Source organism: Panthera leo, chromosome A1, assembly GCF_018350215.1.
Source record: "Panthera leo isolate Ple1 chromosome A1, P.leo_Ple1_pat1.1, whole genome shotgun sequence".
Classification (NCBI taxonomy): domain Eukaryota; kingdom Metazoa; phylum Chordata; class Mammalia; order Carnivora; family Felidae; genus Panthera; species Panthera leo.
Genome location: NC_056679.1, coordinates 35,955,865 through 35,972,117, shown reverse-complemented (window position 1 = coordinate 35,972,117; position 16,253 = coordinate 35,955,865). Strand labels below are relative to the sequence as shown.

General features: G+C 38.7%; 1 protein-coding gene across 1 annotated transcript in view; it reads left to right on the top strand.

Moving 5' to 3' along the window:
• DIAPH3 (diaphanous related formin 3) overlaps positions 1 to 16,253 on the top strand; it is a 504,750-nt gene that overhangs the window by 36,857 nt on the left and 451,640 nt on the right. Inside the window, exon 3 of the mRNA XM_042927440.1 lies at positions 9,934 to 10,101. Within this exon, the coding sequence (XP_042783374.1) occupies positions 9,934 to 10,101 (168 nt within the window). The remainder of the gene's footprint in view (positions 1 to 9,933; positions 10,102 to 16,253) is intronic.

Here is a 16,253-nt window from a genome sequence, read left to right as displayed (position 1 = left end):
ACCTAGATGTTCTTTGAAAGCTTTGCATTCCTGTTGGCTTCTTCCTTCAAAAGCTTCTAGCTGTTTTAAAGGATTTCTGTTGGTTTTCTCCTTTTTGGTCTCATCTTTAGGTCTTATAGTTTCTGCCCCTAATGCATGAGAGACATTAGACACAGGAGTTGTTTTCCTTTCCACTCCTGTTTCTGTTATTCCATATCTACTATCAGGGGTTCTTAAACTGCAGTCCATGGACCTCCAGGCAGTCTGTAGTAACCTTCATGGTGTCTTTGAACTGGAATGGAAAAAAAGATTGAATCGTTTTCATTAATCTGTAAGCAAAACTTTGTTTTCACCTGTATTTGTAACTTCTTTAAAAACTGAAAATTCAAGGGGTGCCTGGGTGGCTCAGTTGGTTAAACACCCAACTTCAGCTCAGGTCATGATCTCGCAGTTCGTGGGTTCTGCGCTGATGGTGCAGAGCCTGCTTGGGATTCTATCTCTCTCTGCCTCTCCCCCACTTGCGCATGCTCTCTTTCTCTCTCTCTCTCTCTCTAAATAACTAAACAAACAAAAAACTAAAAATTCAAAATGCATACACACATAGTAGGATTTGACCTGTGACTTGATTAACCCAGAAAATAGATATGTTCAAAACACATTATAGTTACTGAAGGTATTTTGAAAGGTGGTCTGTGTTCAACACTATGTTGAAGTTAGACTTCCTGTTACCTCATGTTCTGTAATGTATTAAGACCTATTACTCTAAAATTTAAGATATTTCATAACACCATTTTTGTTGTAATTACATTTATTTTAGGCATTTAAAAGTATTCTATGAGGAGCTCTGTATTACTTTCCTATTGCTAATATCTCAAAGCTTAGAGTGTTAAAACAATAATAAACACTTAACATTTCAGTTTCTTGGGTCGGAAATTTGGAAGCATCTTAGTGGGATAGTTCTGGTTCAGAGTTTTTATGAGTTTATAAGCACGACATTGTGGGCTCTGGCTGCAGTCATGTGAAGCCTTGATAGGGCTGGAGAATCCATTTATAGGTTGTTCACTTGCAACTGGCCAAGTTGGTGCTGATTGTTGTTGGGGGCCTCCGTTCTTCCCTGTGCAGGCATCTTCACTTGTTGCCCTACACCTGTTGGCTGTAGAACACTAACTACATATTACAATCTATATTCAAGGAATTTTAATAACCTAATAAATATACTTCTCATTTAATAAGATACCATATGAAATTTAAATGTAAATAAACTACTGTAAGTAGATGATTGTTTTTTGTGGGTGATGGTAAAACATTGCTTTCAAAGCCTCTGGCTAGAGAGTATAGTGTAGTTTCACTATAACCTAAATTTAAGGCCAGAAAAGGCCACTTGTAACACTGAGGGATAGTAAAGATAGAATGCAGTAGTGGTTGGGTTGGTGGGAATTGGTATTGAGTAATAGGATTGTGGCCTCAGACAGGGGTGGTTAGCTTTTCATACCTGCGAATGGCTAGTTTCTCACCGATGGTGTTCTCAGTAATACTGATGTTCCCAGCGTTTTAGTGAAGACCATGGACTAGGCAGGCATACTGTTGGGCTGCCCACGTGTACCATCTTCTGTAATTCTCCCATCAGCTGCACAGGACTCCCTGATGTATTCTCTTTCCAAGCCTCCTTTGAAGTTCCCTCACCCTAGGATTAATCACTTGTTCCTATCTGTCGCTGATGTACTTGGCTTACGATTTTTCTTGGGGACACCTATGTATTTTATCTTTATTTATAATAAGTTTTCTATCAGGTTTTTTCTTCAAGTGGTAAACCTCTTGAGAGACGTACTGCATTTTATGTATTTTATCCAGTAATTGTTTATTCAGTTATTCATACCTTCATGGATTAGTTGATTGCTAGCTATCTGCTATACTCTGTGCTGTAGGCTGAACATATATAGTGACTGTAACCGTTACCTGTTGCTATGCTCACAAATTACCCCAAAACTTAGTGACTTAAAACAGCAAACGATTAGTATGTCACACTTCTTCTGGGGGCAGGAATTTGGTAGTTGATTAGCTAGCTGGCTTTGGCTTGGGGGTCTTAGGAGGTTGTAGTGAAGATGTTGGCTAGAGCTGTTTACAAGTATTACTCTATGAGGAGCTGTTAGTGCTCTGTTGCTATGTAATAAGTCATCTGAAAGCTCGAATGGGCTTCCAAGATGGCACACGCACATTGCTGTTGACACGAGGCCTCTATGCCTCTTCAGTTTCTTCAGCTCAGTTCTTTGACACGTGGACCTCCCCCTAGGTGTTGAGTGTCTTCCTGGCATACCCAAGACTGAGTGATCCAAGCGGGAGCAAGACAAAAGCTGTAACATCTTTTATGATCTAGTCTTGGAAACCACACTCCGTCATTTCTGCAGTATCCTATTGGCCAATTGAGTCAGGATCATTTCCCTACTACAGTGACTAAGACAGTTGATGGTTCATTTAGCATGGCACTTATATTTCAGTGGGCAAGAGACAGTCAACATTTTCAAAACAAATGAAAAAATTGTAGGTTTTCCTAAGTCTTATGAAAGGACATGTAAAGAGAATGAACTATGTGTGGTGATAGAGAATGAAGGGAGTTGTGAAGATACATGTGTTGCTTTAGAGCTGTCAGCTACAGCTTTTCAGGACTTTTAACCCAAAACTGAAAGGTGAGAAGCATTTTCATTTCCTATGAACCTACCTGTGATAGGTACGATCTTGAAAGGTTTAAATAGCTCGGTTAGGGTGACAGAGCAAACAGGTGGTTGGGCAGGATTCAGAAGTCAGATGCTGGAGCTTTTTTAGTAAGCTAGTTGCCTATTTACTAATAAAGTTAATGAACAAGCCAAGCTGTTTTAGCTGTTAGGTTTTTTTCTTCTTAAATATGGCACAAGATTGTGTGAAAACTGGTAGATAATTTTAAATAATCTTTTTTTTCCTAGATTTTGGCGGTGCATTCACCTAGAATTGACTTAAAATTACGATGAACTTTTATTTGCTTGATTCTCTTGGATTCCATGAAAATATGTAGTCCCTTGTAGGTTCTAAGGAAGTGTGTTTATGATCATACATACTTTTTCAGGCTTTTCAAATTTAAAATGACTAATAATTACAATATCTTCCTTTTGTTTTAAATTAAAAAAAAGTCACTGCTGTCAGTATTTAAACCACTGTAATAGAACTTTGTCACTATTACAGTGTTAAACTATAGCTTAAAATCCAGATAGTTTTTTAGAGCCTGTTTTTCGTTTAATTAATTTTATTTAAACTGTAATTACTGATTATCAGTGTGAGATAATACTCAGCAGGGTGCTCATTTAACTTCCCGTGAAGATAAGTGATATTAATTTATAAAACTCTGTACACCCCAGACACAGCTGAAGCCATATTAATTAAGTGTGGTGTACTACCTTTAAATAGCATTAAAATAAAATACTCTCAGTCTTCTGTGTGTTCAACCAATTCTTCAACAAAGGCAAGTCATTGGCACCGTTCACCTCCTTGGGTTGTGTTTCTAGTTCAGCTTCAGGAGAATTTCACGGAAAATGAACAGTAGCTGTGCAGGTGCACAACTTGGGAACATACTCCCGGTCCCATTGCCAAATACAGAATAACCAACTTATAGTCAGTGTAATGGGGATTTGTACTGTGCATTTACTGACCAAGGTATTTTAAAATTTTGCTCATGTTTCATTGTGCCTTCCTTCAAGCAAATTGGATGAGCAATTCTATAAAAGATAAATTAGGAGGGGGATTTTTACCCCCCCCCCCCATTTATGAGTGGAGTCATAGCATTATCTCTCAAAACAAAACAAAACAATAGAATTTTTAAATGATTTGATAGTAAAGTTCATTTTGCACCTAGCTTTGTCATTAGTGCCCAGATGATGTGGAATCTACCTGTAGTGCTTGATAGAGCATCCATACCTGGGAATGCTTTTAATTAAGCCTGAGGTATTCAACAAATTTAATTTGCTGTTGTAACATAGGAGGGTTGTATGTATTTTACTCCTATGACTCTTATTTTGTACTTTTTTTTTTTAATGTTTATGTATTTTTGAAAGAGAGGAAGGAGGAAAACAAGAAAGGAAGGAGGAAAACAAGAAAGGAAGGAAAACAAACAAGAAAGGAAGGAGGAAAACAAACAAAGGAAGGAAGAAAACAAACAAGAAAGGAAGGAGGAAAACAAACAAGAAAGGAAGGAGGAAAACAAACAAGAAAGGAAGGAGGAAAACAGGGGAGGAGCAGAGACATAGGGAGACACAGAATCCGAAGCAGGCTCTAGGCTCCGAGCCGTCAGCACAGAGCCCAACGCGGGGCTCGAACTCACAAACTGTGAGATTGTGACCTGAGCCAAAGTTGGACGCCACCCAGGCACGCCTTTGTTTCATCCTTTTTAATCAGGAAAATAAATAAAAGTGTTGAAATTAAGCAACATTGATCCTTAAGTATCTCCTGTTTGTATTCGGACCTCTGTCGACTTGGAAGCTAAAAGGAGGGATATACTTATTTTTCGTACCTTGCCTGTAGCTATCCTAGTGGGAATGTGTGAAATTGCTTTCCAGTTGAATAAAATCCAACTTTCCCCTAGAGTTTAGGTGCGAAGCATATGGGGGAGGTGTGCTAATTCTATTTTGTTGTTGTTGTACAAATTACGATATTGTTTATTGATATAAATGCAGTTCTCCTTCTAAAAACCTAATGGATTTTTTTGTTTGTTTATACTGTTTTAGAAGCTAAATATTAGGAAATTGTTACCTGTAAAAGTGTTCTGGAGCTCGTCCTTTTACATAGACAGTTTCCTTATTTTAAGAATTAAACAAATGCATTCAACCTGATGCTGCCTTTCAAGCTCTTAACACAGTGCATAAAATACAGAAGGTGTTCAGTGACTTTGAGAGAATCTTATTTAGAAAGTTGTAGTTTTTTTTTGGCAAAAATGAAAATTTTGGGGTAGCTATCGCTGATGGAAACCATTAGGTTATATATTCACAAATTAGCTTGTGAATTGCTTAAGCTTACTCTTCCCACTCATTGACATGTTTACATTTATAATATTGATGTCACATTAATGATGTTTTGCTCAATTTCACTTCATTATAAGTTTAGCATATTAATGAAGTTACTTTCTTGTGTATGTAGTGTGTGGAGTCAGCACAGGTTTTATGCTCAGGAATTGATATTCCCTGTAGAGAAGTTACTGCAATGAAGTAGTGATTCAGAAGCCGGGTGGAGGAATCAGTCCCATTTCTTACTGTTTTTGGTGTCTCCTCATTTTTTAAAACAAGTATCAAGAATTAGGGTGCTCAGGTACACAGGGACACTAACTTTTGGACCTCTGAGCATGTGGAGACAATGGTATATTTCTGGGTTTTGCCAAAGTAAGGGAGTGTTCATGTTGAGTTGATGCCCCTTGTCTTGGCTACCATCCATGGTTCATTGCACATATCTTGCTGCGTTTTTTTATATCCATATGTAATTACCTCTTTATATGCTTGTCTCTGCCACTTGATTGTTACTCAGTTTAAATTGTACATAGCTTTTTTTTCTTTTGTATTATAAACATCTAAAAGAGTAACATCTCTGTTCTTCGTTTCATTTTACAACTTGAGATTGTATCTCGTTATCATTCTTTTAGCCTGAAAAACTTCTTTTGACACTTCTTGTAGTACAGGTCTGTTGGAGACAGATTCTCTCAGGTTTTCTCTGTCTGAAATGTCTTTATTCTGCTTCTATTTTCTAAAGGTATTTTTGCTAGATGTAGAATCTCTGGATGACCGTCGTTTTCTCCAAGTACTAAACTGTAAAGATACTACTCTATTGTCTTCTGCTGCTGTAGTGTCTGGTGAAAAATTAGTAATTTGTGTCATTTTTAACTTGTACATAATGTGTCTTCAGATCTCTGGCTGTGCTTTTATGGTTTGCCCTTCACTTTTAATTTTTAGCAGTTTGACTATGGGCTGCCTAGGTGTGGGCTTGTTTTGGTATTCTTAGTTTGTGCTTGTATCCATCTGTGAATTGACTTATTTTTAATTAATTTATTTGTGAGAGAGAGGCAGGCAGCAGGGGAGGGACAGGGAGAGAGAGAGAGGGAGAGGGAGAGAGAGAGAGAGAGTGAATCCCAAGATGCGTGGCTCGAACTCATGAACTGGGAGATCATGAGCTGAGCCGAAATCAAGAGTTGGAGGCCTAGGGGCGCCTGGGTGTCTCAGTCAGTTAAGTGTCCGACTTTGGCTCAGGTCATGATCTCATCGTTCATGGGTTTGGGCCCCACATTGGGGGCTGTCAGCTGTGCTGACAGCTCAGAGCCTGGAGCCTGCTTTGGATTCTATGTCTCCCTACCTTGCTCGCACTCTGTCTCTCTCTCAAAAATAAACGAACATTAAAAAGAAGAGTTGGAAGCTTAACCAGCTGAACCACCCAGGCGCCCCTCTGTGAGTTGATTTCTTAAAAATCAGTTATTTTATCATTATCTACTCAAATAGGTCTTCTGTACCATTTTCTGGTCCTCAATTATACTTGTATTATAGCACTTCATATTATATCACAGCTCTTGGTTTCTCTCTTCTTTATTCTTTCCCTTTTTTCTTTGTGTTTCAGTTTGCATGCTTTTTGTCGATCTGGGTTTAGGTTTCCCAGTTCTTTTCTCAGCAATATTCAGGTGACTCTGAAGCTAAGCTAATGAATTTTTCATTTTTTTGATACATTTGAAATTTCTTTTTCTCTTAATATTTTTTGAGAATGAGAAAGAGCATGAGGGGGAGAGGGCACAAAGAGAAGGAGACACAGAATCTGAGGCAAGCTCCAGGCTCTGAGCTGTCAGCACAGAGCCCGATGCAGGGCTCGAACTCACGAACCATGAGATCATGACCTTAGTCGAAGTCAGACTCTCAACCAACTGAGCCACCCAGGTGCCCCGATATATGTATGAAATTTCTAGCGTGGTTCTTAAAATAGTTTCCATGACTTTGTTGCTGAAATTCCCCATGTCCTATGTTGTGTTCACTCTTCATTATATTCTTCAGCATTTTTACAAACATCCTTCTGAATGGTCCATCTGACAATTCCATCATCCAGGCTACCTCTGGGTCTGCTTCTCTTTGTGCGTGGCATTTCCTTGGTCCTTTGTGTATGTAGCAGTATGTGAATATACGGTGGACATTTGACTTAAATAGTGTGGAAATTAAAGTAAATAATACTTCTAAGAAAGAATGTGCCCTTTTTTCAGGCTGCTAGAATTGGAGCTGAGTCGATTATGCTCTCTGGTGGAGATGGGCTTGCCAAAGGTGCTGCTTTAGTTTGATTAGTGTCTTCTGGGGCTTCAAAAGTTTCTTAGCACTAAGGAGATTCTGGCGTTCTACTTTTGGCTTTACAACTGAACTACTAGCTTTCAAGACTGGGATAACTCTGTTTTAAAGTTCTGATGCCCTTTTCAGAATTAGTGCAGAGTTCTTTGTGTTTGCAGTTGCACTTCTGGCTCTGTTTCTTCAAGAAGTCTCTTTGATCTGGTATCTGTCCCCAGCCAACCATCGGGTGGCCACTGTCATTTATTCTCTGAAGGTCCAGATTGTGTCTTTGGGATTTCTTTCCCGTCTTTTTTTTTTTTTTTTTTTTTTTTAAACGTTTGTTTATTTGCTTTTGAGGGAGAGGGAGAGAGCACAAGCGGAGGAGGGACAGGGAGAGAGAGGGAGACAGAGAATCTGAAGCAGGCTTCAGGCTCTGAGCTGTCAGCACAGAGCCTGATGTGGGGCTCGAACTTACGAACTGAGAAATCATGACCTGAGCTGAAGTCAGATGCTTAACCAACTGAGCCACCCAGGTGGCTGTCTTTTACCTAGGTCAGAGTGTTTGGGAGGGCAGTGGCTTTGCATGGGAAGAGGCCTCCCCAGACATTACATGGCTCAGGACACCTTGCCTTCCCTCCAGCCATTGGCGTCCTACCCCAAGCAGTTGAAGACCTGAGGGAAAGTGTAGGTAGGTGGGTGGAGACTTGTTCCTTGATTAGTCTCCTTGGAATTCTAGTAATGTTTCTCATGCCGGCACCCATGTGGCTGCCAATAGTGCGTTAAAAATTAGGCTGTTTTTTCTTTGCCCTTGTTGAATTTCTTAGTCTGTAGCTGTTTGTCAGGGATAAAAGCAGCTTGTCACTTTGTGATAGTTCTTCCAGGTTTCATAGTGTCCTCCGCTCCCTGATGGGTTGAAAACAACAACTATAATTTTGGAAGTTTTCTGGCTTGTTTTTGTTGTTAGGATGAGAGTAGTGGTAGTGTTTTGTGACTTTCTAAATGCTACTGGAAGCTGTCATATTCTTAGTACTTTAATGATTAGGTCATGTTAGGTGGACCGTGTGTGAATGCAGTACATGGCATATTTCTTAGGCTTTACTCTCAGAGAATTTAAAGATTTATTTTGAAAGATAAACATTGCTATCTTCGCGTCTTAATGAAATCCTAGTGCTATCCAATAGAACATTCTGTGATAGTAGAAATGTTATATATGTACTTTGACTAGCCACATGTGGCTTTTGATATGGGGCTAGTGTAACTAAGGAACTGAACTTTTTTTTTTTATATACAATTTATTGTCAAATTGACTTCCATACAATACCCAGTGCTCATCCCAACAAGTGCCCTCCTCGCTGCCCATCACCCACTTTCCCCTCTCCCCCACCCCGCATCAGCCCTCAGTTTATTTTCTGTATTTAAGAGTCTCTTATGGTTTGCCTCCCTACCTCTCTGTTTGTAACTATTTAGTTTTTTTCCCCTTTCCCTTCCCCCATGGTCTCTGTTAAGTTTCTCAAGATCCACACAGAAGTCAAAATATATGATCTTTCTATGACTGGCTTATTTCGCTTAGCATAATACGTTCCAGTTCTATCCACGTTGCTGCAAATGGCAGGATTTCATTCCTTCTCATTGCCAAGTAGTATTCCATTGTATATATAAACCACATCTTCTTTATCCATTCATCAGTTGATGGACATTTAGGCTTTTAAGGAACTGAAATTCTAATTTACATTTAAATAACCACAAATGGCTAGTGGCTGCCCTGAAGAGCATACGTCTGTGTATTACCTACATTATGGTAAGAACAGTGTAACGTATAGTTACATTGAACAATTCACAGAACCATTGTTTTTTGAGTATACTTACTTCTATTAGCCTCTTTAAGACATTTTGCGTTTTTGACTGTTACCACTTGAAACTTTGAGTGTGGGTTTTATGTGATGAATAGAATTTGTGAAATCAAGCGATATTCAATGAATATGGAATTAGGTTTATAAATTAATGTCTATACACTTTCAAATATCAGTGAACTATTTGATCTAATAGAAGAAATCCCATTACTGCAAAAACCCAGCTTTATTTCCTGAGGCTTCAGCCATCGTACTTTATAGTTGTTCATGAAATTCAAATACAGACCAGCCTGAATGAGGAGAAATGTGGTATTTACCAGAACAACTAGCTCTGGAGATATAAGTAGAATTCAACTCTTAGAATTCCTAAATCACGTTTTGTTTTTTCAGGAGTGTGGCATGCACTATGAAAAAGGGTACTGGACAAGGGGGCTGAGGACTAGGATACTAAATATTAGTTTGATTGCCAACCACTAAATTAGTCCAGTTACCTTTTTAAACTGCTTAGTTTGTTAATCCGTAAAGCAAAGTTCACTTGTCGTTACAATCTTAAGTCTATAATTTAAGATTACAAGGAATCTTTGGAGGTTGTCTGATTTCTCTTCTGCCTTTAGACAGGATGGTTACTGAAAAATTTTCATATTTCTGTTTTTGTAAAAAATTTTGAAGATTCTAGTGTTGAATGCCTTGGGATGAAATCATAGTGATAATGTGATCCACCGTGTGGGTTTTCTTATTTTGGTAATTAGATAAATATTGTTGAAGGAAATACTAACATAACATGCTACTTTTTACCTTTGTAGCTGGACAAATTTGCCAGCATACGAATTCCAGGAAGCAAAAAGGAGAGACCTCCACTTTCCAACCTGAAGACTGCATTTGCAAGCAATGATTGTTCTTCAGAGATGATGGAAAACATTCCAAAGCCACTGTCAGAGAGTGAAGTCTTAAAACTCTTCGAAAAGATGATGGTAAGAATTGTGGTTTTTCATAAAATGGTTGACATTAAAACCTTAGCTTCTAATCATATTAATAGAACAATAACACTTAAGACCCCTGTTCCATAGGGTGATTTCTGATGTTATTGAAGATAGCACATGAGGTGTTCAGAGCTCCAGGATTACAAAAAATAAGAACCAGAGAAAAATTAGCACAGTAGTTGTTGTTGTTTTTTTTTTTCTTAAGAGGTTTTCTGTTTTTATGTATTTTACTAAAGTATCCAGTGATATATTTTGAATCTCAAAGATTATCTAAGTGGTCTGTCTGGGTTCATTTGCATTTTAGAATGATGGTCACGGTGCTGTGTATGTTGTTAGGTGTGTTTATTTTGTTTTTGTTTGTTTGATTCCTTTCTTAGTTCTCAGGATAACCAGGTTCATATAGTCTTAGAGCATTGATATCTGAGGAGACTAAAACTTATTTTGGGGTGTGCCTTTTCTGGAGACACACACTGGTATTTAGAAGCTGCCTTCAAGTTGGTTCCACAAAGCAGTGACTCTGCTTATAACTTTTAAGTGGGTTGTTGGTCAAATTAATTTAGCTTGCTATATTAACCATGTTCATAATTGTTTATCACAAAATGAATGCCAATTGCATCTAAATAGTTACATATATAGTTCTTACCCTCAAGTTGCTTATTTCCTAGGGTTCAAAGCAAACATTGGAAAAATTAAGTAAGAATTGCCAAAAGGTGGTAGTTAATGGTTAAGTTCTTCAGCAGTTCAGAGTGGGAAGAAATTAATTTTTGAGATATCTCATTAGCTTTAGGGGAAGCCAGAGTGGAAAGGTTATTGCAGCAGCTTAGGGAAATTTAGTAGAGAAGATGGACTTAGAGGACTTAGCTGAACTCCCCAACTATGAGAATGTGACCCAAGCTGAAGCTGGACGCTTAACTGACTGACCCCCAGGTGCCCCTATTCACATTTATTTTGAAAGAGAAAGAGCAAGTGAGTTGTGAGTGAGCAGGGGTGGGAGGTGGGGGGAGGGTGGGTTGGCTCAGAGGGAGAGGGAGAGAGAAACCCAAGCAGACACTTTGCTGTCAGCACAGAGCTCAACACGGGGCTCAAACTCATGAATCATGAGATCATGACCTGAGCCAAAATTAAGATTTGGACACTTAAGGGCACCAGGGTGGCGTTAAGTGGCCAACTCTTGATATCAGCTCAGGTTGTGATCTTGTGGTCATTAGATAGAGCCTCATGTTGTGCTCTGTGCTGAGTGTGGAGCTTACTTGAGATTTTCTCTCCCTCTCTCTCTTTTTGCCCCTCCCCCCCCTCCCAATAAATGAGTAAAACTTAAAAAAAAAAGTGGGGGGGTTGGATGCTTAACCCACTGAGCCACCCAGGCACCCTCCCAGTCTGGGTTTATTTTATATTTATTTCACTTACTGGTTTTGACAGTCTTGTTACTTCTTAGGGAAATGTACTTATTTACTTTAGAGTGTAAGATGTGTTTGAAATTTGAGAAAGTTAATAGTTGGTCCTCTTTATTACTCAACTAGAATCAACAAAATATTTACTATTATACTGCCTTATTTTCTATTCATCAAGTATTTGTGTCCAGCATTATACATGGAGCTTCAGAAGACCCCAGAAAGAGAGCATGCCTGGTTTGTGTCTCCATAAATGAAGAATTACAGTGTTAGTGATTACTAACTTTTCATCACTGAACATACGTTTTGTTAGTATTGTTTTACATGAACCGTAGGCTTGGGACATTATTTCCTGTTATGTCAGCTCTTGGTGAAGTGCTAATTTTGGTTTTAATTAACTACACATGTATAACTCCTTATTAAGTCTTTTGTTCCCATGAGTTGATATAATTTCAGCTTTGAAAAACATTTTTTTTTTCCAGATTTAGGACATGTGTTGCCAAAGCAGGCACTTTTTTTTTTTTTTCCCCTAGCCTTTGCCTCTGTTAATGAGGCTTGTATAAAGGTAGTTCTCTTCAATATTACCTTTGAGGACTCAAGATAATAAAGTGCCCTTAGCTACTCCTTCATCCCATGTAGTGTATGTGGAACCATGCATATAAATAAATTACCTATGAGATTCTAGAATGGTACTTTTTTTCATTTCCTTGTGACTACTTTGAAGAAATTTTTCTTTTTGATCATAATTGCTGGTGCCATCTGAGTAAGCAGACTGAGTAGGCTATTGATGTTAGATGTTTACAAGGCCACATTTTATCACCATAAGCCATTAAAAGTACAACTACCTAGAAAGTACTGAATATAGTCAGTGGCATTCTGTACTGAACATGATTACTTGAACTGTTTTTCAGTTATTCTTAGGAGAAGTGTAAGACTATCAGTTTGTAGTTATGTATAGGGCAGAAGGATATTGACATCTTTGGAATGTTTATAGAATACATATTTAATAACTGGGCCTGATCACTTGTTAAATCTTAAACAGGTATCCCTGTTGGCAGAAGATCGTTTGCAATCAAACTCCTTTTACTCAGCAGAAGTAAAATGAAATTGTTGATGGGTCAGGGCTGCCCAATTTGCTAATAAACGAGTTTGTCAGAACTAAGGTCATCTTAAAGTGAGGACTGGGTTCTTGTCTTTCCTTTCTCATTGCTTGACCACATCACAATACATTGGGGGGGTAGAATCCACTGATGGTTCTGAAGCTGAGAAGGGTCTTTTCCCTTCTTTAAATGTAATGAGTGATATTTCTCAGGCTTTTCAGGGTACCTTATTTTTGACAAATTTAAAGCTGTTCCTGTGTCTGTAGAGAATGCTAGATGCAGGGTTGGGTTTGATTTTTTTTTTTTTTTTTTTTTTTTTAAACTTGCACCTACCTATCTGTAGTATGAGTATTCTTCTGAAGAAGCCATATCGAATCTATAATCTTAATATCTTGGCCTTTGCACCTACAGGGGCTTCCTACCATTGAAAATTTGCATCTAAATTCTTAGTTTTGACATTGTGCAATTTTTAAAGCCTTATTTAACCTTATCAAAGGTATTGAAGTAATTTTCACATGAAGTAAAAACTGTTTTTACAGAGCCTTTTTTTCTTAAGATAGTGTGCTGACTTGATTATTTAATGAGGAGGTACAGGGTAATACTTCAATATTTGTACTCATTTTACTTTTATATTGGAGATGGATTTACTTGGTCTCTAGGTAATAGTTTTAGTGGGTTTTTTTGTTTGTTTGTTTTTTGTTTTTGTTTTTTAAGTAGTGATGAATACTTAGACTACTTAATAGCTCTTTCTCCCATTTGTCTTTGGTAAAAGTAGAATTGTTACCTGAAAGCCCATGTTGGTTTCTCTATGAATCTAGGTTTGTAAAATAGCTGTGTTAACATCCTTGTGTATACAACTTTAATTTCTAGAAATCAAGTTTCAGTGTTCACTCTTGAACTCACTGTGGGTCTATGTTAACTGGTTTTTGAATGAGTTCAGCATGGTAGGTACAAGCTGAAAGTGACTCGTTCATTCTAGCTGTTGGCTCTTTAAACCAGTCTCCTTGGCTTATTCTTTCTTTCCCCTAGATGAAATCCCAGGCAGGTCCCAGAGCTTTCTGTTGGCTTTCAGATTAAACAGAAAAAAATCCTAGTTTAATGCAAACAATTTTCATCCAGAAGAAGTTTCCCTCTTGCCCCTTTTCAGGCTGGCTCCACTTGTAGTCTCTAGTGCGGGCTGCTGTTGGGGAGCAAGGTTGGTCTCTTCCATTTTCCTACCTTACTTTTCCATGCTCTACTCTCCAGCCTGCATCTGTCTCCTCCAGGACTTGATGGGAGGTGAGGAAAGGAGGAATAAGAAGATGCTTCAGGCCTCGGGTGTTGATAATCTGGCAGTGGTGCCCTGGGTAATGTTAGTTTTTATTGTTGCTGTAACAATTTACACAATTTCACAGATGTGTGGCTTTAAGACGCCAATATGCTGTCTCATAGTTCTGTGGGTCAGAAGTCCAGGTTGGCTCAGCTGCCCTCTCTGGTTTCACAAGGCCAAAATCAGTATGTGATGGCTGGGCTCTTACCGATGCTTTGGGAAGAACCTTTTCCAAGTTCATGGTGGCAGAATCCAGTTCCTTGCTATTGTAGGATTGAGGTCCTGGTTTCTTGGCTGACTGTCCTCTGGGGGCTGCCTTAGCTTCCAGAGGCCTCTTTCCTATCCTTCGTGTGGGCCTCTATCTCTCCGTTACATCAAATCCATCTCCTGCTTAGAATTTCTAGGACTTCCCTTCTGTGTCACCTCTTGTCTCCATCTATACAGAGTTGTCTGCTTTTAAGGGCTCATGTATTAGATTATGTTCTCACCCAGATAACTCAAAATAATGTTACATCTGCAAAGTCTCCTTTGCCGTGTAATAGAACTTATTTGTAGGATCCAGAGATTAGGGCATGATTTTGCCTGTTACAGGTATAGGAGATTACAAATGCTGATTGTTTTCTCCTGTGGCATTTTTGTGCCCACCTGCCCTCCAGTTTCACCTATAATTCCCTTGTCACTGGTGATGTCTCCTTTGGCCTTCTGCCCAGTTTTCCATAAGCCCATTCCTCTGCTGGAGTCGCCTTCAGGACACAGCACCTCTCTGATGGCCCAGGGCTGCTGCTTCCCTGGGATCCACATCTTGTCCATGGGAAGCTCATGTATTCTTGGCCCCTCACTCCTGTCCTTTGCCTTGTTCCCTTCAGAGTCTGTCCTCTGTAAAGTATAAACTACTTTGGCTCTTGCTACCAATAATTGGTAGTTTTTGCTATTCTCCTAACTGTAAGTGCCCTCCTAGTCGTCCGATTTTACCTGTAATACTGCTGACCACTTGCTCCTGTCTGCATTACTTTTTCCTTTAGCTACCATGACACTCCTTTACTTCGGATTTTCCTCTTCTCTGGCCCGTTTTTACCAGTTTCCAGGTTTCCTTTTCTGATTTGTATTTCTTCAAGGTATTGCCTCTGGCCCTCTTGCTTTTTTTTCATCCTCTTTGGTTCCCTACACATTTCTCATGGGGGATGGGAGCCCTTTTATGTTGGCATCTCCCCAGTAGTCTGATGTTTTGCTATGTCTTCAGAAGAGCAGCTATAATCAAACTCTGTAAAAGATATACACCTCAAGAAACCAGAAACTGACCTCATCAGTTTCTTTTGATATTTTTCCAACTTTATTGAGATATAGTTGACATCTAACATTGTGTTATATATGTATTATGTATATAATCTCCTTTATTTATATATATAAATCTATATATAAATATAAATCTATATATAAATGTATATATATTTATATATATTTGTGTACATATATATAAATATATTGCAGGGTAATCTGCTAATAGTCTCAGGGGCTCCCTTATTTGTGACTAGTCCCTTCATGCTTTCCAAATTCTTTGTTACTTTTGGCCATTTAATTATAATGTGTCTCAGCGTAGCCCCTTTTGGGTTCAACTTTTTTGGAAGTCCTTGGACCTTTTGAATCTAGATGTCTATTTCTCACCCCAAGTTAGGGAAGTTTTCAGCCATTATCACTTGAGACTTTCTGTACCTTTCTCTTTTCTCTGGAGATTTCCACAGTGGATATTTCTCTTGTTGATGTCCCATAGGTATTTTTTATTTTCTTTTTGCTCCTTTGAGTAGATAATTTCAAATGACTGACCTTTGAATATATTGACTTTGCCTTTTTTTTTTTTTTGATGGTTTTAGTTCTTTGAACTAATTTTGCTTATATACCTTCTAATTTCATTTAGTTGTCTGTTTTTGTAGATTTTTTTTTTTTTTTTTTTTTTAAGAGAGAGCATGTGGGGGAAAGGGCCAGAGTGAACAAGGCAGAGAAAATCCTAAGCAGCTTCCATGCTTAGCACTGGGTCCAATGTGGGGTTCAATCCCACCACCCTGGTATCATGACCTAGGCCCACATCAAGAGTCAGATGCCCAGCTGACTAAGCCACCCAGGTGCCCCTCGAAGAACTCTTAACTCTTTACAGAGGATTATTCTCAGTTTTTGGCCAGTTGATAGACCTCTAGTTCTTTAGGATCAGTTACTGGAACGAACTTGGTTTCCTTTAGGTGTCCTGTTTATGTGATTCTAATACTGTCTTTATCTATCTCTTCAGTCGGGGGCATGTTTCACCTTTACTCCTGGTTTCTGGGATTTTCACAGTGCTGTCTTGCCTATGAA